This window comes from Berghia stephanieae, chromosome 12 (assembly GCF_034508935.2).
Source record: "Berghia stephanieae isolate SIO BIC M18660-M18661 chromosome 12, UCSD_Bste_1.3, whole genome shotgun sequence".
NCBI classification, from domain to species: domain Eukaryota; kingdom Metazoa; phylum Mollusca; class Gastropoda; order Nudibranchia; family Aeolidiidae; genus Berghia; species Berghia stephanieae.
The window spans coordinates 26,883,736-26,908,418 of NC_088371.1; the positions used below are offsets into that span (position 1 = coordinate 26,883,736).

Below are 24,683 nucleotides of genomic sequence, written 5' to 3' on the forward strand. Positions count from 1 at the left end.
TTCCCTCCAATGTCTTTCTCAGAGAATAAATTAACTCTTTCAGCGCTGAGGCTATATTCGCATTTCTGTCACAAAATTGCTGACACCTGACTGAGGCAGCAAGAGAATGACAAGCTAAGACAAAGCGATATTCGAATTTGGCGCAAAATCTCAATTGAAATACCCCTTCAGGGACAATTTAATGTTCTGATGAAAGAAATGATACCATTGGTTCAATTTATAGTACTTTTGAAAGTAGGACTGGACTACATTATTGTTTTTGCCTTTCAAGACACTGTGCGGCCATTGGCCAGTAGAACAGATTCTGCTCTGGTCAAGCAGTGCGGCCAATGGCGCTGAAAGAGTTAAGTATTGTTATTAAATCCATTGAGCATGGAGAAACAGAAGGTGTGTGCATAAATAGACATCCATATTTATCTATTTACCCTGTGACGACAATGACAATGTCCTCTCAGGGTCTGTATCTCCCCTCAAAGATTTTGTCATTTTGGCTAGTTCTTGGTTAGATCCGTCCCCGTCTGTCGTGGAAAAATGGTCTTCAATGTGCAACATTGAGTCTTTGTCTGTAACAGACGACGATCTCTGCCTCTGTTGACATAATTAAATTATTTAATTAATTACTTAATAATAATAATAATAATAATAATAATAATAATAATAATAATAATAATAATAATAATGGGGGGCAAAGTGGCTGATTGGTTAAGACATTGCACTGTGACCCGGAAGGACCCTTCAGGCACTTTCGTTTTTTTTCCTTGAGCAAAATTATTAACCCCCAATTTGCTCACTTGGACAACATGGGTGATTCCTGTTGACATCAGACATCTTGTTTGATGAGTTATCTATATTCCTTCATGGAATGCCTAGGCGACGATCTCCTATGATGTCGTGGCATAATGTTTTTTTTTTAAATAATAATAATAATAATAATAATAATAATAATAATAATGATAACAAAAATAATGAGAATAATGAGAGTCAGAGCAGAGCTCCCATTCCACAACAAAGACAGAAAGCAACTCAGAAAACAGATATAAGGGGATAGAAGACACAGCGTGACCACCTGCCCACTATGGGAGGTAGGGGAGTGAGTGGGAAGGTCGATAAGTTAAAAGGTCGTGCACCAATTTTGCAGAGAGTTTTGGGAGTTACTTACTAGAATATTTTTTATCGTCTTTTGAATGTGTTATTCTTGTCAGGGTGGACATAAAGAATGAGTATAATCAATTAACATATTAACATTACTGGAGAGTTGGTGTGATTTGGGTGAGCAGGGTTCAAAACCTCAATTACTTTTTCTGATTCGTTTTCCATGGGCAAGATTTTATACAACAAATTTTCTCACTAAGGAAACAGGTGATATCTGACATTCTAGGCTTAATGATGAATTTTCTTCATTACTTCTACAAATGTCCTGACAACAATCTTGTTGCCATCTCACAAGTGGTCTGATTTTTTTTCTACAAAATCTATCACCATTTCCGTCCATGTACAAACAATTTAAGATCAAGTGATCAAGAGTGAATTGTTGGAAATATTTCCACAGAGCATAACTGAACCATTTAAACTACCTGCTTTTATAACACACTGCAAACTTAAAAATGCTTGGTAACACACACGATCGCCATATTTTTAATTTGAATCAAATTAAGAGGTATTCAAAACCCAAATATTTTCAACTCATTTTCAATACAAAGACTGACAAAAACCTCTTGAAAAAAATTTATATCAAAGAAGAAAAAATGTTTAAGATTTCAAACACTCCAGTCTCATAGAGAGATCCTGCGAATTCATCTATTTCACAAAACAGTCAAAAGCAAACACTCAGCCATAAACATTCCAAACTACCATAGCAATTTAAAAAAAACCAGATATTCCAACAGTCTTCAACACATCAACAAATTCCATCAGCCATTCTCTAGAACATACACATACAACTACAGCTTTTTCCCTTGAGCGGTACGCGAATGGAAATAAACAAGCACATGACACAATAGACATTGAAGACCCCACACCATTTCAATGCATATTCCATATACACAAGAACACCAGGAGGATTGAATGACTGAAGTGGCAGCGTTGAGTGTGGTGTGATAGATTTTAAGTGATTTGTATAAGATTTATGGTCATGGGCACAGGGTGTATTTCGCATCTTATGGACTTGAACTTGAAGGGAATAATCTAATCATGTCTGCGACAATTTGGTTTTGTGAAAGGTAACAAAAAATGCTGAAAATTATATTATAAATTCACATCATGAAATCAGCTGTAACAGAACATTAACATTTGCAATTAAATATATGGCTATCATTTCCCCTAACCATTTTGACAAGCTGTCCACTGGCAGTGAATGCGTTACTCCTGACCCGTCCTTCCTTCAGACCCTCTGAGGTAGTCTGGCTTTGGTGGCTGCTGAAAGGAAATCAAAACAAAATATTTTCATTTGAATGTACAAGGTTCAAATTTCACAATAAAATCTGAGTTAGTGTGGAAAATAAATGCTCTCTATATAACCAAATACAACTTATCTATCTATCTATGTATGAAAAAGGGAAACTTTGTTGTCAATGTGTTATCTGCTGAGATATTGGAACCAAAATAAGTAAAATTTTTACATAGAAAAAAATAATATATTAAACTATAATAAAAATAGGACTTTAGAAAACATTTTTATTTTCATTTATTTCAAAATATCATAGACAAAACTTTTCTGATGAAAAGAAGACATATATTCAGTGCAATATCACGATTTTTACAAAATATCAATTGGAATTCTTTTTTTTTTTTCTTTTAAAAGACATTATTTCCTTTGAAATTGAGCAAATATTTGAAATTCTATTTTTTAAGAGAGACGACTGAATTTAGCCCAATTTATGTTGAATTTGTAAACTCGGTTCTCTGCAAAAAATGCAACAGACCTCATTGCAGCGAGATTGGTTCTTCGAATGACAGGTAGGCCATCAGCAGATGTCTGGGAGGAGTTGCGAGTCCTGGCCACTCGAGCAGCCAGACTGGCTTGAGGAGAGAAATGGCTGTCAAACAAAAATTACAGTAGATTATCATGACTAAGTAAAAAAAAATTAGTTTGGAGGTACTTGAATAACTAAACTACTGTAAAAACCGGATAAACCAAACACCTCTAAACTGAAAAGAAATCAAATGTTGTCATTTTTTCCTTGTTGTTTTTGTTAATCAATTATCGGTACACTGAAAGCTGCCACAACCAAACTACCATTAAACTGAAAGGAAGTTGCAGAATAATCGAAGAAAACATTTGCTGATAACTGCTTCATCGTCTCTAACTCTTACAAAGAGCTGATACCTAATGTGTTCAATTGTATTTATTCACCACCTCTCGCCATAGCACAGTGGAGACTAGTCCCTTGAATTTCGGTTTAACTGGTTTTTACTGTATTTCCCTAAAGACAAATTTCCCACTTGTAGATGAATAAAGTTAATTTTTAATTTTTTTAAATTTTACATTAGAAGAAAGCCAAGGATTGAAACAGATGGCAAATGCTCGTAGAAGCCCTATGGTCAATAAGGAGCGAAGAAGATTAAGTTAAAAAAAAAACAAAAAACATGAGCTTTTATAAAGCGCAAGATCCAGTAAATGAGCTCAAAGTGCTTTACAAAGGGTCCCTGACCAACAGCAAAATGTAACCTGAAGAACGAGACGTGATGCCTGTTAGGCAATATTACAATTTTAATCCGACAGAGACAATGCTTTTAACAGCCAAGTACTCATTTTAAACATGAGTATGGTGAGAACATGTGAGTAAAGAGCTTTATCCAAGGACTCAACTATGCACTGAGCAAGGCATAAAATCCAGGACCTTCCGATCTGAAACCCGGAAAGATGCGCAAATTTCATAAATTGTGTTATGTATGCAATGGTGTAGACCACATCTTTCTGATCATTTACCACTTTAAATTTTCTTTCTATGTCTATTAGAACCCAAGTTGTGAATTTTTTTCTGAATAGAATTTGTTGCTATGGGAAACACTTTATCTTCGATTTTGGCTCATATCTCGAATCGGAGCTTGCCGTATCTTCCCAGGTTTTCTCAGCCAGCCTCACATATTTTATATTAAACATACTCAAAACTCCTGTTCCGTAACATGGGTGCTGGTTTCCGTGAAGGCATGTGCTGTTGATGTAGTAACGGTTGCGGCCAGGCGTCAGCAGCAGCAGAGGAGCTGCTATTAGAACTGTATGACCCTTGAGAAAATGATGCAGCAGATGCCGTGGAACCGGCTGATCTCATTCTGGATGATGGGATGGTTGGTTCTACCTCTATGAGAATGGTGCTGCCGCATCCAGGACAGATAAGGGTGGGGGTCTCTGGAATATAAATAAAATAAATAAATAAAATTCCCTTTATTCATCTCAACGGGGAAATTTGTTTCTAGGGTCTATTCCAAGGGAAGACTGGAATAACCCAGGCGTAAGCCGCAGTGCAGCGGCGTAAATTGAGCTATGGCAAGGTGACTTGGGGGCCACACAGTGCAGCGGTGGGTGATCGAACTCAGTACCTTTCAGGTACAAAGCAAAGACCGTACCGCTGAGCCACGCTGCCCCTAATGGAGATAGGGTTTAAATAAGTTTTAAGAAAGGCACATACATATGTATAGCAAATTCCTGTTTCATCAGCTCAAAGCATTTCACAACTCTTCATTTTAATATAATATGGTATAAGTTGCATGATGCATTGTTTTTTGGATTTTTTTTGTAAAGGTACTTTTCATTGAGCTTCTATATAGTGCGATATCCACTAAATGTGCTCAAATCACTTTGCAAAGGGTCTGAAGTGAACAGTGATGCGAATAATGTCAAAGAGAATCAAAGAGAAGGTAAAGAAAGTCATAATTCAAAAAACGGTTTCCTCTATTATAGCCACAGTTCTGTCATTCTCTGAAAAAAAAAAAGCCATTTTAACAAATTTGGCCAGAAAACTTGTCCTTCAAATATTGATCAACTAATATGACCCTCATCGTGTCAAAAACTATCAAACCTGAGACTTCCTTGCGGTTTTAAGTTTGAGAGTTTTAGTTAAGATGAAGTCTCAGGTTTTAGAATTTTTGACAAGATGAGGATCATATTATTCAATTGATATTTGAAGAACGAGGTTTCTGGCCAAAATTTAACTAGTTTTCACAGAGTACAGAAGAGTTGAAGAGATGCAAACATTAAGAACACCTTGGGATTGAGATCCATTTATATCGTTCTATGTGTATTCACACAACCAATGACAGTACAATGTTGTAATGATAATATAATAGTATAGTGCAGACGAATGCTAGTACAGGGACTATATTATAGTATTATATTATTTATCATGTGTGGCCAACTTTCATGACCAGCCCAGTTTATATGGACATTTTTCACTCTGATTTTAGCCAGTGTTTGTCTTAATGAGAGGATATCTTTAATGTGGCAGAGTGGGGTGAACTGGGGATAGCGACATTTTGGTTGACGGTTCAATTAATTCTATTATCAGAGGTAGATGATGCTGGCGGTGGTGGTGGCAACAACGTAAGTGATGCTGGTGGTTTAGGGACGGAAGTAGTACTGGTGCTGCTGAAAATTATGGTGATGCTGTCGTCGGGGCTAATACTTGTAAAAAAAACAAACCCCGACACGTTTCATTAAAATAAATTTGGCCAGAAAACTTGTCCTTTAAATATCGATCATTTATAATGAGCGTGTCCAATCCAACTCCAGGTTCGCGAGTTTTTGATGTGATGAAAACAAGTTTTCTGGCCAAAATTTTTAAAATGTGTTGGTTTTTTAAAAAAGTACAGCAGTGTGATCGTTTTGTTGACGTATGGTGTAGTGTATGGGTTGGAGCTGTAGTGGTGATGGTGACGACAGTAGTAGTAGTGATAGAGGCACGGGGAATGGTGATGGTGATGGTGTTGATACTATTTGTACTGGGGACACAGGGGATAGTGGTGGTCGTGGTGGTCACGATAAAGACGACAGTGGGCGTCAATAACACAGTGAGGTTAAATGATCGGGAACACCACATTGTGAATTTAAAGTATATTAGAACTAATATTATATGTCCTTTAATATTCATTTGATAATGAATGTCAATGACTCTCTACTATATTAGATCAACTATATTCATAACATCACCATTTAAACGCCATCTTCCAAATTACTCATAATGAAGTTTATTATTTTTAAGTAATCATACCACAATTTTTAAGCAAATAATCGATGACCAACTTTTTGCAGTAATTGTAAATTAAAAATTACGTATGGCAATCACTGGTACTCAGTCGAGCTACTCTACGAAACTAAACTATGTGTTATAATAATCGCATGACCTGGCAATTTTGACTGTTAATGGAGCTGTGGTTGGAATTTACAATTCTTTTTATTCTATATCTGTGGGTATCTCATATGACATGTAACATAGGAGAGAAAATGAGGAAAAGAACAATGATATATCACTAATTATGTTTGTTCGCCGACAGTGACTTCAACCTTGCTGACCCCTAGTTTGGCACTGAATCACGCAGGTAGCATGAAAACTAAAAGGAACGATGTGTGGTAAAACGAACAGCCGTGTCGTGGGCTTTGACAAGTCTGCAAGTAGGATGAGACATCACACGTGCAAGGCACTATATTTATTATCAATGTTGTCAAGTACCGTTAGAGAATGTGAGTAAAGGTCTTTCCCATGGACTCAACTTTGAGCCATTACAATAGGACCCAACCCAGGTCAGAATCGAAGTGTCATACCACAAGACAACGTCATATGTAATAGAGACCCGTAAAATTGCTAAGTCTTCGTAAGAGATTTGATAAGAAAAGGGGGCAGTGTGGATCAGCAGTGCAGTCTTTGCTTTCATACCCAAATGATACCAAGTTGGATCATCCACCGCTGCGCTGGGTGACCTTGAACAAGTCATCTCACCCTAGCTCAATTTGCGGCGCTGCACTGCGGCAAACGCCTGGGTTATTCTAGTCTTCCCTTAGAATAAACCCTAGAGAAAACTTTCCCCTATGGGATGAATAAAGGAAATTTTATTTTATTTATTTATTTAAAATGAAACAATGTCATACACCAGCAAATCCTTACAATATTGTGAAGGTTCACAGTGGAAATGTGTATCTGTGCAAAGAATATAAGTATTAAATCGTCCCAACTATTGGCTAAGTTCTGTATTGAAATTTGTAGCACATCTGACTGGTAATCAAGAGGTCTGAGGTTTAATTCCCAGTTGAGGCAGGCTGATTTTTTGGGATGGTTCTTTTCTTGTATTTTATTTTATTTTATGCTTTGTTTGGCACCGTTTCATCCACACCCTTTCGGATTTATATCAAGGCTTGATTTTGATGAACTTTACATTGGCAAATTCCGCAAGATTTTCGTAAAATTATATTTGTCAGATTTCAAATCGGACAAATGACCAACTTACCCATTAACTCCTTCAATACTTTGAGGTCCTTAGTACTACCAGATGTCGGAAGAGCCTTGCTTCGATGGACAACATCTTTTTTCTGGAAACTTCTGTTGCATTTAAGGCACTGTGGAGGTCAATATCAAAACTATAAAATCATTTCTCTACCTTTTAATTAAAATAAACCGAAAGTGTAGAAACGCCATTTAAAACCTAAAATCAAACAAAACGCTCAATATGTCAATGAAACCAACCATGTTACGTCTTTCTTAGTGAAATTGATGAAGTATATTGCTAGATTGGAGTAAAACTGAATATTCCAAGAAAACGTTTTAAACAATACAGAACACTATTTTGTTGTTGCTGTTGGTTATTGTTATTAACGTTGTTATTGTTGTTATTAATGTTGCTGTTGATTTTTGTTATTAATTTTGTTGTTGTTGCTGTTGTTGTTGTTGTTGTGATTGTTCTTGTTGATGTTCTTTCTGCTGATGTTGATTTTGTAGTAGCTTTCTTGTTGCTGTTTGGTTCTTGTTATTTTAAAGACCCTGAAACTAACCTGCATGATAACAGATTTCTTCTTTTTCTCTTCTTCCTCTTTGGCATCAAGGAATGTCTGGAGGTGTTTCTGAAGGTTCTGTGAGGGGAAAAGGAGGATGCTATAAGAGATGCTAAGTTGATAGAATACTCGACTCATAAGCAAAAGACCTGTCAACAATCACAGATTCAATCAAGGATTTTTTCAAGTGATGTCCACCTACAAGAGATTGGGTAGATAGGTCTGTTAGACCTGGCAGAGAGTATTTTGTGATAGACTACAAGAAAAAAGGTAAATTACAGTTCTAAGGACCATAAGGCTATAACAAACTATTTTTTTTTTTTACAAACTGCTTGTTAAAGCCCCTTGTCTATACAGGTGCTCTAACAATCGGCCTACAGCCAAGTACTCATTAAGACCTGAGGAATGTGTGTACAGTGACTAACCCAAGAACATGATGTGAGAGCCAGAGTTTTGGGATATGTGCCACCAATCCAATCACTGACAATGCTCAAAATTAGTTTGACTTACAGTGCACCACAAGAGGCTTTTATCAGACAGTCAAACTTACTTCAGCATCCTGAACATCCATTTGATAGCATCGCCTTCTTCTGTCTTTCTTCACATAGGAAAACTTCAGGACCATTTTTATACCAGGATTAGTTCCGCTGTCATCTTCAGTTTCTCTGTCTCCAGGGCCTGTCAAAGTTGAGAATGATTTATAATTGAATTTACGAATTCCATCATCATCATCATGATCATCAACATCATCATTATGATCATCATCATCATCTAAAGAAAATACTCAAAGCCCACCTTTTCAAAACATGTCGATCTTGACTGTTATAATTTGTACATTTTTAATGCCTCTGGGCCACACCCTATGTTGGCTTGGAATGGTTTTGTTGTAAACATGTTATATGCTGTCTTGAATGTAATATCCAAATGGTCAACTGTTTTTGTGAAGTACCTAAAGGTCTTTCAACTCAAAGTGTAATTTATATATGTATTCATTAATTAATTATCTAGTTATATTTATTTATTTATAATCCTTTACGTTATCCAATTTGAATATGAGAAAAGTTTTAACATAATTGCATACCTTCTGTATTCATCAGATATGTCTGTCTCCTCAGTGTTATTTTTTTGGTTGTCATGGAAACCAGACAGCGAATATCCAATTTCTCCTTGACCTTCCCCCTCACATCCTTCTCCACAATGAATGAGTTCGTGGTTGTCACAATTATCATGGCATCATTCACCTCTGGCAACATCACAAATATCGGCTCACTTTCACACTCACTCTCCACTAAATGGAGGATGAAAAAATTATTTAAGAGCTCAAAAATTTAAAGTAATAATTTTTTTTGACAAATCTGCATTGACAAGTTGAGATTAGAAAAGAGGGAAACACAAAGAACACAGAGATAACTATGGAAATTTTATATAAAATAATAACAATCTTTTTCATTCAAAAATCAGGCCTGTAAATGGCTGATAAAAAAATTTGGGGCACGCGAAAATAGACAGACTGGGGAAAAATATGGATTAACAGTCACTACACAGATATTTGTTAAATCATGTCATTTTTCCACAATTCAATTATAATAAAATAAGCAGGTCCTTATGCTACACATGAAATCACAATTATTTGAGAGACTGCTGGTCCCCAGTCTGAGCTATTTGTAAAATGAAAGAAAGAGAACAATTCCTACTTTTTTAAAAGATGTGAAGCGCTTGACATGAGAAGTTGTTTGTGTTAGATTTTTAAGCAAATTCTTTCGTTTATTTGGATTAATTCTTAAAGAAGAATAGTAGTAGTAGTAGTAGTAGTAGTAGTAGTAGTAGTAGTTAGTAGTAGTAGTAGTATAGTAGTAGTAGTAGTAGTAGTAGTAGTAGTAGTAGTAGTAGTAGTAGTAGTAGTAGTAGTAGTAGTAGTAGTAGTTAGTAGTAGTAGTAGTAGTAGTAGTAGTAGTAGTTAGTAGCAGCAGTAGTAGTAGTAGTAGTAGTAGTAGTAGTAGTAGAGTAGTAGTAGTAGTAGTAGTAGTAGTAGTAGTAGTAGTAGTAGTAGTAGTAGTAGTAGTAGTAGTAGTAGTAGTAGTACTGGGTACAGCTGGGGCGACCATCCCCAACCCAGCGCGTCCACAGGTGGCGGATCGTGGAACGGCCTACAGATCCTGATCTATAGGTTAGCTGTAAAGCCGCGGACCAACTGGCGATAGTCGTGGAGAGTGAGGTTGGGTAGTCTGGCAGCACAGCTACACATACAAAATGCCTCATATACTCTATGAAGGGACTATCAAGGTGAATGGGAGGCGCCTTAAAACCTGCCAAATGCTCCCACTGCCTTGTGGGTTATGACCGGGAGGTCAAAAGGCTATGGAGTAAACCAGATAAAAATCCGTCAGAAGGCAACGGGAAACCACTGACGTATCATCCCAAGATCGTCATGATGTCCGTCCAAGCGAATCTAGTCAACGACGTCAATGGATGTTTTTCGAGCAACTCGATTACAGCCTCGTCCGGTAGAGATAGTCATGCAGGTGAACAGGTGACTCTCGACCGTCATCCAGCTACTGTGCACCACCAAACATTACGAACAGCAACATGGAATGTAAGAAGTCTGTACCAGAAAGGAAAATTAGCAAATGTAGTTATGGAAATGAAGAGATTGAATATCAATGTTTTAGGATTATCAGAAGTTAGATGGAAAGGAGCAGGAGAACTTAATTATGATGACTGTAAAATTATATACTCAGGAGGAGGAGAACACCAAAGGGGAGTTGGAATTATACTAGATAATAAAACGGCGCGAGCAGTCAAAGGATTCTGGCCCATATCAGACAGAGTAATGGCAATCAAACTACAAGCAAAACCTTTTGATTTTGATATTTTACAAATATACGCCCCAACCACCAGTCACGATGATGAAGAAGTGGAAAATTTCTATCAACAAATAGATAAAGCAATGCATCAGTTTAAGTCTTCAGACATAAAACTCATCATGGGCGATTTTAATGCCAAGGTGGGCCGAGAAAGAATAGAAGATATTGTGGGCCCACATGGTCTGGGAGACAAAAATGACAGAGGTGATCGTCTTATTCAATGGTGCCGTCAACATGATCTGACAATCACAAATACTTGGTCAACAAACCACAATAGAAGGAAGTGGACATGGAAAAGTCCTGGAGATGGAGTGAGAAACCAAATAGATTACATACTCATCAGCAAACGTTTCCGAAACTCGGTTTTGTATGCCAAATCTATGCCGGGGGCTGACTGTAACAGCGATCATATACCTGTGCTATGCCCCATACGAGTTAAATTGAAAATCTGCAAAAGAGCAAAGGCTAAACCTAAATACCAACTAGACATTCTCCGGGAGGAACAGAAGATACAAGAAAAATTTGAACTATCAGTAAGAAACAAGTTTGAAGTGCTTGGAGAACTAACAGATATAGAAGAGAAATATGAGCAGTTTAAAGACAGTGTTGCTGCATCATTAGAAGAAAATGTTCCAACCACACTTAAGTTGCAGAAGAAGAAATGGATTACTCCAGAGATATTAGAATTAATGAATGAGAGAAGAAAGGCCAAAAATCAGGAAGAAAAATACAAGACTCTGAACAGGCAGATAAAAAGAAAATGCAACGAAGCTAAAGAAGACTGGATAAATGAACAATGTCACTATATAATGTCCTGCAAAGAAAAAAATGGCAAATTCTTCCATCAGAAAATCAAAGAAGTGACAAACAAAACTAAATCAGGTGCTAAAAGTGGATGCATCAAAGACAAGCGTGGAAACACCATCATGGACAAAGACTGCATTCTAAACAGATGGTCAGAATATATTGAAGAACTTTTTTTTGATAATCGAGGAGAAATGCCTATGATAAAAGAACTGGAAGGGCCTTCTATAATGAAAGATGAAGTTAGGAACGTCATGAAAAGCATGAAAAATGGAAAAGCTGCAGGACCTGATGCCATAACAATTGAAGCCTTGACTGGCCTGGGTGAATGGGGGATTGAATTCATCACAAACCTTCTAAATCAAGTGTATGACACAGGAAAAATGCCAACTGATATGAAACGATCCATTTTTATAGCACTACCAAAAAAGCCAGGGGCAGTTGATTGTGAACAACACAGAACTATTAGCCTAATGAGCCACCTCACAAAAATTCTTTTGAAGATAATTTTACTAAGAATAAGAAATAAAATACGACCTGAAATTGGGGAGATGCAATTTGGTTTTGTTGAGGACAAGGGTACCAGAAATGGAATATTCACATTATCAATGCTGATGGAAAGATGTATTGAAGTAAATAAAGATCTGTATATGTGTTTCATCGACTATTCAAAAGCCTTTGATAAAGTACAACACGAAAAACTATTCAAAATTCTATCATCCTTGGACATTGATGGTAAAGATTTAAGAATATTACGGAATTTGTACTGGGAACAAGAAGCAGCAATGCGTGTTGACAATGAACTAAGCAGTTTTACACCTATTAGAAGAGGAGTTAGGCAGGGGTGTGTTTTGTCTCCAGATTTATTCAACCTCTATAGTGAAATGATATTAAGAGATATCGAACATAAGAAGGGGGTGTGTATTGGAGGAAAGAATGTAACAAATCTGAGGTATGCAGATGATACGGTTCTACTGGCAGAATCTGAACATGAACTACAAGAATTACTGGATGTTGTAGTCAGGAGTAGTGAAAATATGGGACTGGAACTGAATATATCTAAAACAGAATGTATGACGGTATCTAAAAATAATAACCCACCAGCCTGTGTAATAACAAGCAGAGGACAAACAATACAACAAGTTGAATGTTTCAAATATTTAGGCTTCAATGTAACATCCAATGGAAAATCAGATTGTGAAATAAAGAAAAGAATAGGTATGGCGAAGAATGCATTCAACCAGCTGCATACAATTATGAAAAACAGGAATATTAGCATGAAAACAAAAATCAAAGTCCTGGATTGCTATGTACTGTCTGTGCTGCTATATGGTTGTGAGAGCTGGACCATAAACAAGACCATGGTTAAAAGACTGGAGGCAGTGGAAATGTGGTTTTACAGAAGAATGATGAGGGTGTCATGGATGGAAAGGAAAAGAAATGAAGAAATTTTAGAAATGGCAAACAGAAAAAGATCACTGATAACAAAAATCATCAAACGCCAAATGGAATTTTTAGGACACATTATCCGCCACCCTGGTTTGGAAATACTCGCCTTGACTGGAAAGATGAATGGAAAAAGAATAAGAGGAAGACAAAGAATAACGTATTTGAAAGGGATAAGAACTTGGACAGATGAAGCTGAGAAAGGTGGCGCTGCTTTAATAGAATTGGCAAGAGATAGATCAGCTTGGCGGAAGATGACCTCCGACGTCTGCTTCAGATATGGAACTACATGAGATGAGATGAGTAGTAGTAGTAGTAGTAGTAGTAGTAGTAGAAGAAGAAGAAGAAGAAGAAGAAGAAGATGAAGAAGAAGAAGAAGCAGAAGAAGAAGAAGAAGAAAGAAGAAGAAGAAGAAGAAGAAGAAGAAGAAGAGAAGAAGAAGAAGAAGAAGAAGAAGAAGAAGAAGAAGAAGAAGAAGAAGAAGAAGAAGAAGAAGAAGAAGAAGATAAAGAAAAAAAAAAAAGAAAAAAAAAAGGAAGAGGAGGAGGAAGATGTGCGATCGTGTATGAAAGAAGAATAAGAGAAAAAGGAAGAGGAGGAGGAAGATGTGCGATCGTGTATGAAAGAAGAATAAGAGAAAAAGCAATCGCATTCATTCACCTTTTCATTCTAAGTAAAATATGTATTTCGCATTCATTATTCGGTTCACTTTCGACCAGATACAAAGAAAGCATCGGAACGGAGATTATGAATCAGAAAATTTGTGTGTGCCGGTAGCAAAACAGAGAGAAACGGCCCCGTCCGACACTGTGTGTGTTAGTCGAGTACTGAGGAATTGTGTGTTCAACGACTCGTGGCGCATCAAGACTGGTGGCTAGCGAAAGAGCGAATCAGCAGTCGACATAGCTGGTACGTGTAGGTGCATCGACAGCGAATATGTGCAGGTGGTGCCACGTCCTGCAGAGTGTGCAAGTTGCGATAATTATGACACAATGAAATTATAGAAGGAATGAAATTGACGTCATTCAGTTCCTTGTTAATGTTTTAAACCAGCCATTTTATAAGTAGCTCTCTCTAAATTCTATCAATCAGACAATAAACGTTCAAGGGTACACATAATTTTGTGTGTTGGTGTGTTATAACCGTCTGGCAGATGTTATGCATAATTTGCCAACATGCACAGCATTAATAGCTAACTGGTTTTGTTTTAACTTGACAGAATAAAACCTTCGATTTTTTTCAAGGCAACAAAGAAAAAAAAAACCTTTGTTTTTCGTTTATGTTTGATGCAATTATGTTTGCGTCTTTTGACACAATAGACTTTTTTTCTTTCTTTACTGACAGAATTTATCGAGCAAAGTTGTACTGTTGGAAATCTGACATTGTCGGAGGATTTACAGGCGTAAAAATATTTATTAAAAGTGTACAGTGGTTTTTCTTTTTTTTTTTTTTGGGGGGGGGGGGGGAGGGGGTTACAACACAAGCATTAGGATTGATTTGCCAATTATGATAATAACAATAACAATAATAATAATAATAATAATAATAATAATAATAATAATAATAATAATAATAATAATAATAATAATAAAAATAATAATGATGATGATGATGCTAATAATAATATTAACAATAATAATAATCATCATCATTATCTTCATCATTACTACGTTACTACTATTCTTATTATTATCATTATCAATCATCATCACCATGTAACAATCACTTACAAACTTGTAAAGAATTGTCCGTACTGCTGTCCATCTCACTCGTGCTTCTGTCTGTACTTCTATCACCATTGAAGTCCACCACCGTCTTCCTTCCCATCTTTGGAGTCACCGATTGCTGTTGTTTGCCATCATATTTTCCCTTTTCCCTCTCTTCAACCTGATCCTCCACGGCAACAGCAAATTTCCTTGTCGATTTTGAAATATTTTCATTCACCTCCAGTTTATCAACTATTCTACCATTTCCAATGTCTGAAAATTTTAAGTTGTTAGCATCTTCTTTCACTCCTATGACTTTCTGCTTGTCACTAATGGATGACTCAATCTTATTTTCATTTGCAGAAATCTCTGAATTATCAGTTGTGTTATTGCTATAGATGGCAGAATTCAGATTGCTGTTGTAACTGTCAAAATCCAGCTTCTTCTTTGCAGCTATCAATTCTGAATTTCTGCTTTGGCTGTCATTTCTGACATTTTCTGGGTCGTGTCTAACGTTAAATTCTCCACTGTTCTCCAATGGAGTGGAAGAAACAGAAACAGATGATTTAAAAACGGCATCATTTGCTTTAGTAATATGATCAGCTGAGGGTATCATTTCGTTTATTTTCCCATCCTCTTTTTCAATTTGTCCAGACGCTAATTTAGCGATGGCAGCCATTATGGGATTGTTGACAGGATCAATGATTGTGTCTGTTAAATATAAGTCATCCTCAGTTGGATTTTGAAGAGATTCACTTCTTGTATGTTCATGTTCAGTTTCACCTTCCGTTTCTAATCTAATCTCCTTAATTTCCACGTCTTTTTCACTACTATAATTGTCAGAGTGTGTTTCAGCACCGGTGGAGTCAGGTGTGGTCATACTGCTCTTTCCTTTTTTCTGTTTCATTCCTTTTCCGCTGCCAGTTTTGTCTGATTCTGTGGTTGGATCTGTGAGTTTGGCTGGTTGTTGGAAAAGGTTTCTATCTTGGATGGCCTAAAGAAAATGGAGAATGTAATGATGCAGAACATATTCATTTATTTCAAAATATAAATCAAATGATTTGTCTGTTTTAACCCTTTTTATTTCGCAGACACCTCCGATATAAACAAACCTCATTAACCCTTTGACCGCTGTAAACAAAAATTGTACCCCCAATCCCTTTAACCCCACCACCATGAAAAAAAAAGTCAAAAGAAAAATATTTCAAATTTAAATAAAAACTTTTTAAAATAACAAAAATAACAAAAAGAAAAAAGAAAAAGAAAACAGAAGACAATAAACAAAACACATCCATTTGATATATTTGATATCAAAATCATTAACCTTTGTCCTAGCATCATGATTTTTATATATATCTCCTCCCCCCCCCCCCCCCCCCCCCCCCCCACATGGTCAGAGCATTAAAACTTCTATCCTTGGTTATCCAGCATTTTAATTTTCTTTGACAGAATAAGAACATAAAAGAATAAAAAAAAGGAATAAGTGAAAAAGCCTTTTAAAAAATATTACAATTGTATTAGTGTTTTAACTTTTTTTTTTTTAAATCTCTATGTTCACCTTTTTCCTTGTATTATTTTACCATCCCATACTTTGAGTGGCATCTAAACTCCAGCATTTATAGAGTGCAATACCGACTAAACCAACAGCAACACTTAGCATGTAAAATGAGATATGACGCCTGTTAGGTGAATTTCAATTTTTTTTTCAGACAGAAACAACAATGTTAACAGCCAGGTACTCATTTTATTCTGACTATGGTGAGAGAATGTGTGTACAGAGCCTTTTTCAAGGACTCGACTGTGCGTCACTCAAAGTGAGACTCAAACCCTGGACCTTTGAGTGTCATCCACGAGACCACAAAACCACTCCCTACTTGACAAACCAAATTACCTGTAGCCAATTCGATCCATACACCTCACGTAGATTTTCCACCTCCCTCTGAGTCCTCAATGCTTCCTCTCTCTTTTCCTGCATCTGCTTTTCCAGATTTCTCACAGTTGGGGACCCTCCTGATAAAGAATTATAAAAAAATGAAAGTGCCTGAAGCAGAGTTCAGATCCAAGATCTGGGTGACAGTGCAATACCTTAACCACCCAACCACTTCACTCTCCCCCAATAATAATAATAAAATAATAATAATAATAAAATAATAATAATAATAATAATGATGATAATATATGATGATGATGATGATGATGATGATATGATGATGATGATAATAATATATGATAATAATAATAATAATAATAATAATAATAATAATAATAATAATAATAATAATAATAATAATAATAATAATAATAATAATAATAATAATAATAATAATATCCAGAGTCCAGGGTGTTCAAATTCTTTTTTTGTGAGAACTTGGGGAGTTCCCAGCGATGTTAAAAGTGAAACTGTTTCTGCACCAGATGTAAAAGTAAGTGTAGTGTTTGCTAGCAGTGATCTTATTAGTCAGATATGATCTTTTTCGAGAAATGAATTTAGTACCTTCAAAAGTTTTGTTCTGCAGATTGTATCAAAGGCAAAGCTCATGTCAATGCCCAATATAGTGAACTCTTCTTTGTAAGCTGACATAGAAAGACCACATTTCAAATAATATGTAGAAAAACAAACAATTTGAAACTGAGATAGATATCAAAGAAAAATGTCTTAGAATATAGCAGTACGATTTGGGACCCACTTCACAATAAAACACATTTCAAAGAAGTTGAATCAATTCAACATTGGGCCCATATATGCATTAATCAAAAACAACTCCAACAAAGGAAATAAAACTGATGAGTCAAACTTAGAGACATTGCAAGAAAAAAGGCAAAAGTACAAACTAGCCATGCTATCTACAAAGGCATAAACCATCAAACCAAGCTACCACTAGAAAGCTGAACACGTAATTTTTAAAAGACCATCAAAACGCTTTTTGCTACAGTCTAGGGTGGACTGCCACCTACACTGTTTTTCACAAACCTGGTTCTGTAAATATGTTTAAAAGTGGACTCTGCGTGATTTAAAGAGCTCTGTGTCTTCATCACTCAAGTTTCTACTCTACCAAGAGAGAAGAAGATAATGACAATCTATATGCTCTACATTTTAGTCTTTATCACTTTTCTTTCTTCTTGTCTTTTCCATTTTTTCTAAGCAAATAACAACTCTCCCATCTCTTTTTTAAAATCTGAATCTGAATGTTACTCGAATTCAACTCAATTCTGAGTATTTGTATTCGAGGTGGAGAGAGTCTGACAGCCAACGTTAGCATTTAGGCCTAAAAATTTTGATGATCTTCATTTGAATGTTTCTAAATCTGTTGCGTTCATTCGGGAGAAGCGTTCCAGTCTTTGATAGTGCAGGGTGCAAATGAAAATTTGAAGATGTTTGAGTTTGTAGATTGGTGTTTTAGTGTTTTAGAGTAGGTTTTTCTTTGAATGCGTGTATTTCGTTGTATGTCTAGTTGTTCTGGTAAGATGGCCGTAATTTTATTTTATTTTATTTTATTAACCTTACCTGGAGTGGCATCCCTGCTGGATGTAAAGTCTCCTGATGTCTCAAGGTCACGTATCTCTGTGTTCCGTGCCTTGAGTTTTTTACGTCTGCCTTTCTTTGGGGTGGAAGTGGCAATGATGTCTTGGCTGTGGACGGTTTACAAAACAATAAACGTGTGTAAGAGTGTTTAGGGGGTGAGGAGCGAGGGAGGTGCTATCATGGCTTAAAAGTAAAGTATTTGACCCAAATGCAAACAAATCTTTAGCTTCTCTTTTTATTTTTTATTTTCTCATCTCTGCTCGATATTAAAGTTAGATAATAATAATAATATACTGTATTCAGCCAAAAAATGGAAATTCATTTACAGACGTGACATCCATAAAAATGTATAAATATAATGTTAAGAATTTATGGTGACAATGGGTGAAGTGGCCGAGTGGTTAAGGCATTGCACTGTGATCCGGAATGACCCCGCTTCAGGCACTTTCGTTTTTTTCCCTGATTAACCCCCAATTTGCTCACTGGGACAACATGGGTGATTCCTGTTGACATCAGACACCTTGTTTGATAAGTAATCTATATTTCTTCATGGAATGCCTAGGCGACGATATCTTATTATGTCATGGCGGAAAAGGCATAATAATTTTTAAAATAAATATACATATATATATAGACCCAAATCTTTTCTCCCAATCTAGTCCATTCCCACCAGTTTGACTTACTGAGTTACAAATATAAATAAATATATATATATAAATTTTACAATGTGAAGTATGTTGTCCCTATGACCCCTAGTTTGAATTATATGTAAATGTATAAAAATGTATAAATATAGAATTAAAAATTAATAATAACACTTTATATATATTCATTTTTAAAACTGAGATAGATTATTCTTAAGGCCTCTAGTCCGTACATGTGTGTGTATATTTTTTGAAAATAGCGTTTAATTTAAATCACAGTTGTACATTAAAAATTCGAACAGTGTGTGGTAAAAATGAATTAAGGTGACATGTTGTCTTTGTTTTTATTGATAAAAGACGACGGCTCCTCACGGAGAACTTGATATATTTGTAAAGGGGGTGATTGCCGTCCTTCATAACATTCTTCAGTTATAAAAGTAAATATGTTGTCTCCTCTTCTTGCAACAAAATCAGGCAATGTTGAATATGGTCAATGACCTGGTGCGTGACAACTATAGAAAAAAATCTAGCCTGAAATGTGTGCGGCTATGTAATCAAGTGGTATGACACTCGCTTTTGGATCGAGGCATAGTTGAGTCCTTGGAAAAGACTCTATAGTCACATTCTCTCACCATACTCAGGTGTAAAATGAGTACCTGGTTGTTAACAGCGTTGTCTCTGTCCGAACAAAATTGTAATATCGCCTAACAGGCATTATGTCACATTCTACATGTTAAGTGTTGCTGTTGTCTAGGGACCCTTTGTAAAGCTTTGAGCACATTTAGTGGATATTGCGCGATATAAAAGCTCAAGTTTTTTTAAGAGATGGATACAATAAGTGACCAAGTACAAAAAAGGATGCCTCACAGATAAATTGGTTCTGTACAGCATGCTGGGGGAAATGTGAAACGCATTGAGCATAATATTGACTCTATGAAATTGCCTTATATAAATCATCATTTTTTCATTAAATCTAAAAGTTATGACTGACCTGTTGTCATTGGTACCTATACCAGATGATGAGGATGTCGGCCTTTGGACATCAGGGTAGAATGGAGACATGTTGGCTGCTCTCTCATCCAGTCCAGACACGGGGACCAGTCTGGGAGAATTCTTAACAGCAATGTTGGGATTGTATGCCTGAATAAGGATATAGAAAAGGAGAGCTTGTATCAATGTCCTAACTTCGTTTCAGCTAAGTGTCATGAAGCCAGTGAACAGGATTGAACTGTGAGGCTATGTGGTCTAGTGGTATGACACTCGCTTTCGGATTGGAAGGTCCTGGGTTCTAGCCCTGCTCGGCGCATAGTGGAGTCCTTGGAAAAGGCTCTTTACTCACATTCTCTCACCGTACTCAGGTGTAAAATGAGTACCTGGCCGTTCACAGCGTTATCTTTGTCGGAAAAAAATGTAATATCGCCTCACAGGCACCATGTCTTGTTCAATATGTTACGTGTTGTTGTTGGTCAGGGACCCTTTGTAAAGCGCTTTGAACACGTTTAGTGGACTTTGCGCTATATAAAAGCTCAATTATTTTTTTTTAACTGTTTAAAAATTTGAATCATGATGAATATGAGGAATGCACTTTATAGATGTTCATGATTGCAGTTTTAACTTAATATATCAATTCATCTGTTACTGTAATAACAAAAAACAATAATTTGTAACTAGATTGGGGAAAAACAACTGGGTCTTTAATTAAAATGATCCAATTTACAAAATTAAATTTTTTAAAAGCTTAAGAGACAAAACTCTTCTTCTTCACCTTCTCCTAAATGAGGGCTTTTATTTTGAATCAAATTTTATACGTTGAGCTTAATACTCCATTTCAAGCATCAGATTCAATTGGACATAATAATAATATAATAATATATAATATAATAATAATAATAATTAATAATAATAATAATAATAATAATAATATAATATATAATAATAATAATAATATAATCATTCATAATAATTAAATAATAATAATAATAATATAATATAATGTTGAACAGACATGATAAAAAGTTAGCAAATAACTAGGTGGTATAAGTATGTATAATGTAAAAGAAATAAAATGTGTAAATTGATTTGTATATTGAGTATTATAAATTCGTATAAATAAGTTCAAAACATTGAAAAATTTAAAAATATGTATATAGTGTTTTAAAAACTGAATGGTTGTGGTTGTACGATGGTGATTATGATGAAGATGGTGATGATGATATGTTTTTTCTGGAATAATAAATTACAATCAATCTGGTAATTAGAGAATGTGGTAAAACATCGGGAATTTCCCCAATAAAGTAGGTCAAGTTGGCAGGTTTGTAATACAAATGTGAGATGATTGGTCACATTTACCATAGATTACTATTGAGAAGAGAGAACTTACCCCGATCTCACTCCCTGAAAGTCTCTTTTTGTCTAATACAAACTGGGTGACAGAAAGAAAAACAATCACACAGTGCATTAATTCATAATGAAATATGAAACAAACTCGTTCAACGATTTACAAAGCAAGATTCTATCACTACTACTCTCTGCTTTAATTCATTCAAAAATAACAGATTCAATCAGCTTTTCTTTAATCAATCTATCAATTCTGTTGCCATTTTTGACAGCATTAACACTGTTTTTCACTATTGAATACAAAATTCATAGCCACACACGACAAAGCAACCATTTAAATAAAATCACAACACAGTACAGACACATCCCGCTCCTGCCCCTCGTGTAACAAAGTTGAAAACAATTGTCCCACATCTTCTCTTAGAATGCTAAGTCTCAAAGACCCCTGACACACCTTCCCCCACCATCTAATTCCAAACATCTGCATCTCAATTTTGATTTTAAAGCCACAAACATGACTGCTGAAGACTTGAATTTTTTTAATATTTTTTTTTTACACAATAGCACAAGATCTAATAGCAAGAGATCAACTGGTTGTGTTTGGATATGAAAATTGGCAAGACCATAAAACCAATCGGATATTCACCCATCCCACTATCCCTCAAACATCCGTACATCCATTCAACTTTCCAAGTAAATGAGCAAGAAAATAAAGCCATTTCGGATATTCACCCATCCCACTATCATTTATCCTTCAAACCATACAGGCATCCATTCAACTTCCTATGTAAATAAGCAAGAACACAAAGCAAATCATCTATTCACCTATCTCACCATCTTTCATTCCTCAAACATCCATACATCCATTCAACTTTCCAAGTAAATGAGCAAGAGCATAAAATCATTCAACTATCCACCCATCTTACAATTATTCATCCGTCAAACTGTCAATGCATCAAAACAACTTTCTCACCTGAGTGCAGACAGCTCTTGAGGACAAGTAACAGACAGTTAGTTTTCGATGTCGTCTTTGATAAAACAATGGGTTCATGTCTAGATGAAGCTGTGGAAAAGCAGTATCGAAGTTCAAAGTTCAAAATCTATATATTAAGTCAGCAAAATAACATTTAGAAAAACAAAAAGAAACAAAAAAGTAAATGAATGTTTTCACATATCATGTCCTAGTCTTAAATTAATCATAAAAATATGTTTAAAACTGGGGAAAAAACTGTAAACAAGCATGTATGGTCAGTCAATCATAACATGTATCAAATGATTATAAAATGTATTGAATAAGAATAAATATTAAGCTTGAACACAAGACAAAAGAACACGAGCTTAGCTGGTTGTTAGTAGAGATATGAAGGCAAGAATCAACATTATATAGACTATAGTATACCTTTCTAAGTCTGTGTAATCCTTTCAGAGGAAGGAGAACGCTGTGATCCACCAAGTAATTCTCAGCGATGTCCAAGACTTCCAGCGACACCAAAGATGCCATGCCTGGTCGAAGAGAGAGAGGGAGACATGAACCAATATGTCATTTCTTTTAATTAACCTTTCAGAAGCCAAAAAAAACAGTCGAAGAGAGAGAAAGAGCGAGACATGAACCAATCTGTCATTTCTTTTATTTTAGAGACTCCCAGAATCACACTGTCACAGGGTTTATATCAATACAGTTGAAATAAACTATATAAAGCTGAAAAGGTGAGTATGAAACAGTGCCTGACAAAAAAAGAAAGAAAAAAAATCAGCTTTCCCTGAATCAGAATTGAACGTTAGACTTCCTGATTGATACAGAGACAGGTACGTCTGACAGGTAATCAGAGGGTTTGAGGTTCTGAGCAACTCACCTCGTATGTTATCCAAGTGATTTCCCCTGACAAAGAGACCAGTGAGAGAATTACGTGTTGTCATGGAGAAGGAAGGGATGCCTGTCATTTTGTTGTAAGACAAGTTCAACACGGCGACGTCCATCAGATTCTGTTGCAAAAAGTAAATAAATAAATAAAATTTTGGAATTTGTTTAACATTTCCATTTTTCACTTTACTGATGAGGAAATTGAGGAAGGAAAAGTCTTAACCTGTGTAGTTAAATCTTCCCTACTACATACAATACAGAAAAAAAGTCAAGAATTATTTCCTGGGTTGGTTTAAAAGTGCGAGAGAAACAACGAGAATAATTGGATGCTTTCAAATGAATTTGGGCTAACCCAGAATGTTTTAAAACTCTTATATCCACTTTCTCTCATTTAAAAAAAAATCCCACATAAGTTTTATTCAGCACACAATGTCAAAGTTCCATGTCAACCAATATAATCTTATAAAATAAATGATCTTTAAAAAAAGAGGTCTAATATATAAAAAAAAAACAATGTCCAAATAACTTTGTTAAAACTTTTTCAGTATTCAAAAAGCGACCAATTATAAATCATAGTGATGAAAATAAAAAAGAGTAAACTAATATCAATGCTGAAGGGGGAAAAGTTAAGCCCATTTTTAATGTATCTGTACAAAAAAAACCCCCAAAAAACGAGTAATGATGGTTTCATCAAATTTGTGATTTTCATTGAATTGGAAACGAAACAAACCTCTAAGAACTTGTCTGTGTCATCAATCTGATTGTGACTCAGATCCAATCTTTCAAGATGTGACACCAAGCGCTGTGAGGAAGGAAGAACATTATAGAGTAAAAAACACTTGGAAAATAAAGAAAAATTGAAATCAAACAGGCCACAAAACAAATCCGAGTAAATTTCATAATTAGAAACAGACTCTAATGAGAATAATAATCTGTAGTTTTTATTGTTTCAAGGATGACAACATCTTACAAACCATAAAGAACTGAATAGCTTTCATATTCAGGTTTAGGTTTTTCTCGTTTATATGAGTTTTATGGTCCCTTAATCTTAAGGATCAAACAATTGTCAATATTTTATAAGACTCTATCTGAATAAGAAATTTGAAAGATCATTTTATTGTATTTTTAGTCCTTCAGAACGGTCCACGTGAATCGAGTTTATCCCATTTACTGTACCCTTAAACAGTTACAGTCACTTGCTATCTCTTTCAATTGGATTGTAGTCTATACCAAATCAATTATTACTGGGTGGTCAAAGAGGTCAAATAAAAACCTCCATTGAACTTTCAATCTAAGTCAATACCCTTACTACTGAATTGGGTGCTTTATCAACTGAGCCAGCGGGCGTTATTGTATGAAATGAACGTAAATCTGGCTCCGTATGTTCGGCTCTATATAGATATTCAAATTTATTTATCAAATTTTACTTTGATTCAATCTATAATTAGTAATGGGTACTCAACATAATTGAGGGCTCTGATAGATCTGGTAGAAAGTACTTTGCAATAGACCACTGTCCT

General features: G+C 35.5%; 1 protein-coding gene across 4 annotated transcripts in view; it reads right to left on the minus strand.

Moving 5' to 3' along the window:
* Positions 1-24,683, minus strand: part of LOC144958145 (uncharacterized) — a 54,710-nt gene that overhangs the window by 20,019 nt on the left and 10,008 nt on the right. For 2 of the 4 annotated variants that reach the window (XM_078889892.1, XM_078889893.1), the window contains exons 6-22: positions 23,894-23,965; positions 23,156-23,285; positions 22,702-22,805; positions 22,276-22,365; positions 21,346-21,387; positions 19,957-20,105; positions 18,304-18,428; positions 16,690-16,808; positions 14,823-15,792; positions 9,060-9,266; positions 8,529-8,656; positions 7,979-8,056; positions 7,438-7,546; positions 4,105-4,348; positions 2,922-3,035; positions 2,325-2,415; positions 426-588 (exon numbers count right to left, since the gene is read on the minus strand). In XM_078889892.1, the coding sequence (XP_078746018.1) occupies positions 426-588; positions 2,325-2,415; positions 2,922-3,035; positions 4,105-4,348; positions 7,438-7,546; positions 7,979-8,056; positions 8,529-8,656; positions 9,060-9,266; positions 14,823-15,792; positions 16,690-16,808; positions 18,304-18,428; positions 19,957-20,105; positions 21,346-21,387; positions 22,276-22,365; positions 22,702-22,805; positions 23,156-23,285; positions 23,894-23,965 (2,935 nt within the window). The remainder of the gene's footprint in view (positions 1-425; positions 589-2,324; positions 2,416-2,921; positions 3,036-4,104; positions 4,349-7,437; positions 7,547-7,978; positions 8,057-8,528; positions 8,657-9,059; positions 9,267-14,822; positions 15,793-16,689; positions 16,809-18,303; positions 18,429-19,956; positions 20,106-21,345; positions 21,388-22,275; positions 22,366-22,701; positions 22,806-23,155; positions 23,286-23,893; positions 23,966-24,683) is intronic. The other 2 variants (XM_078889894.1, XM_078889895.1) reach the window with 1 other exon arrangement.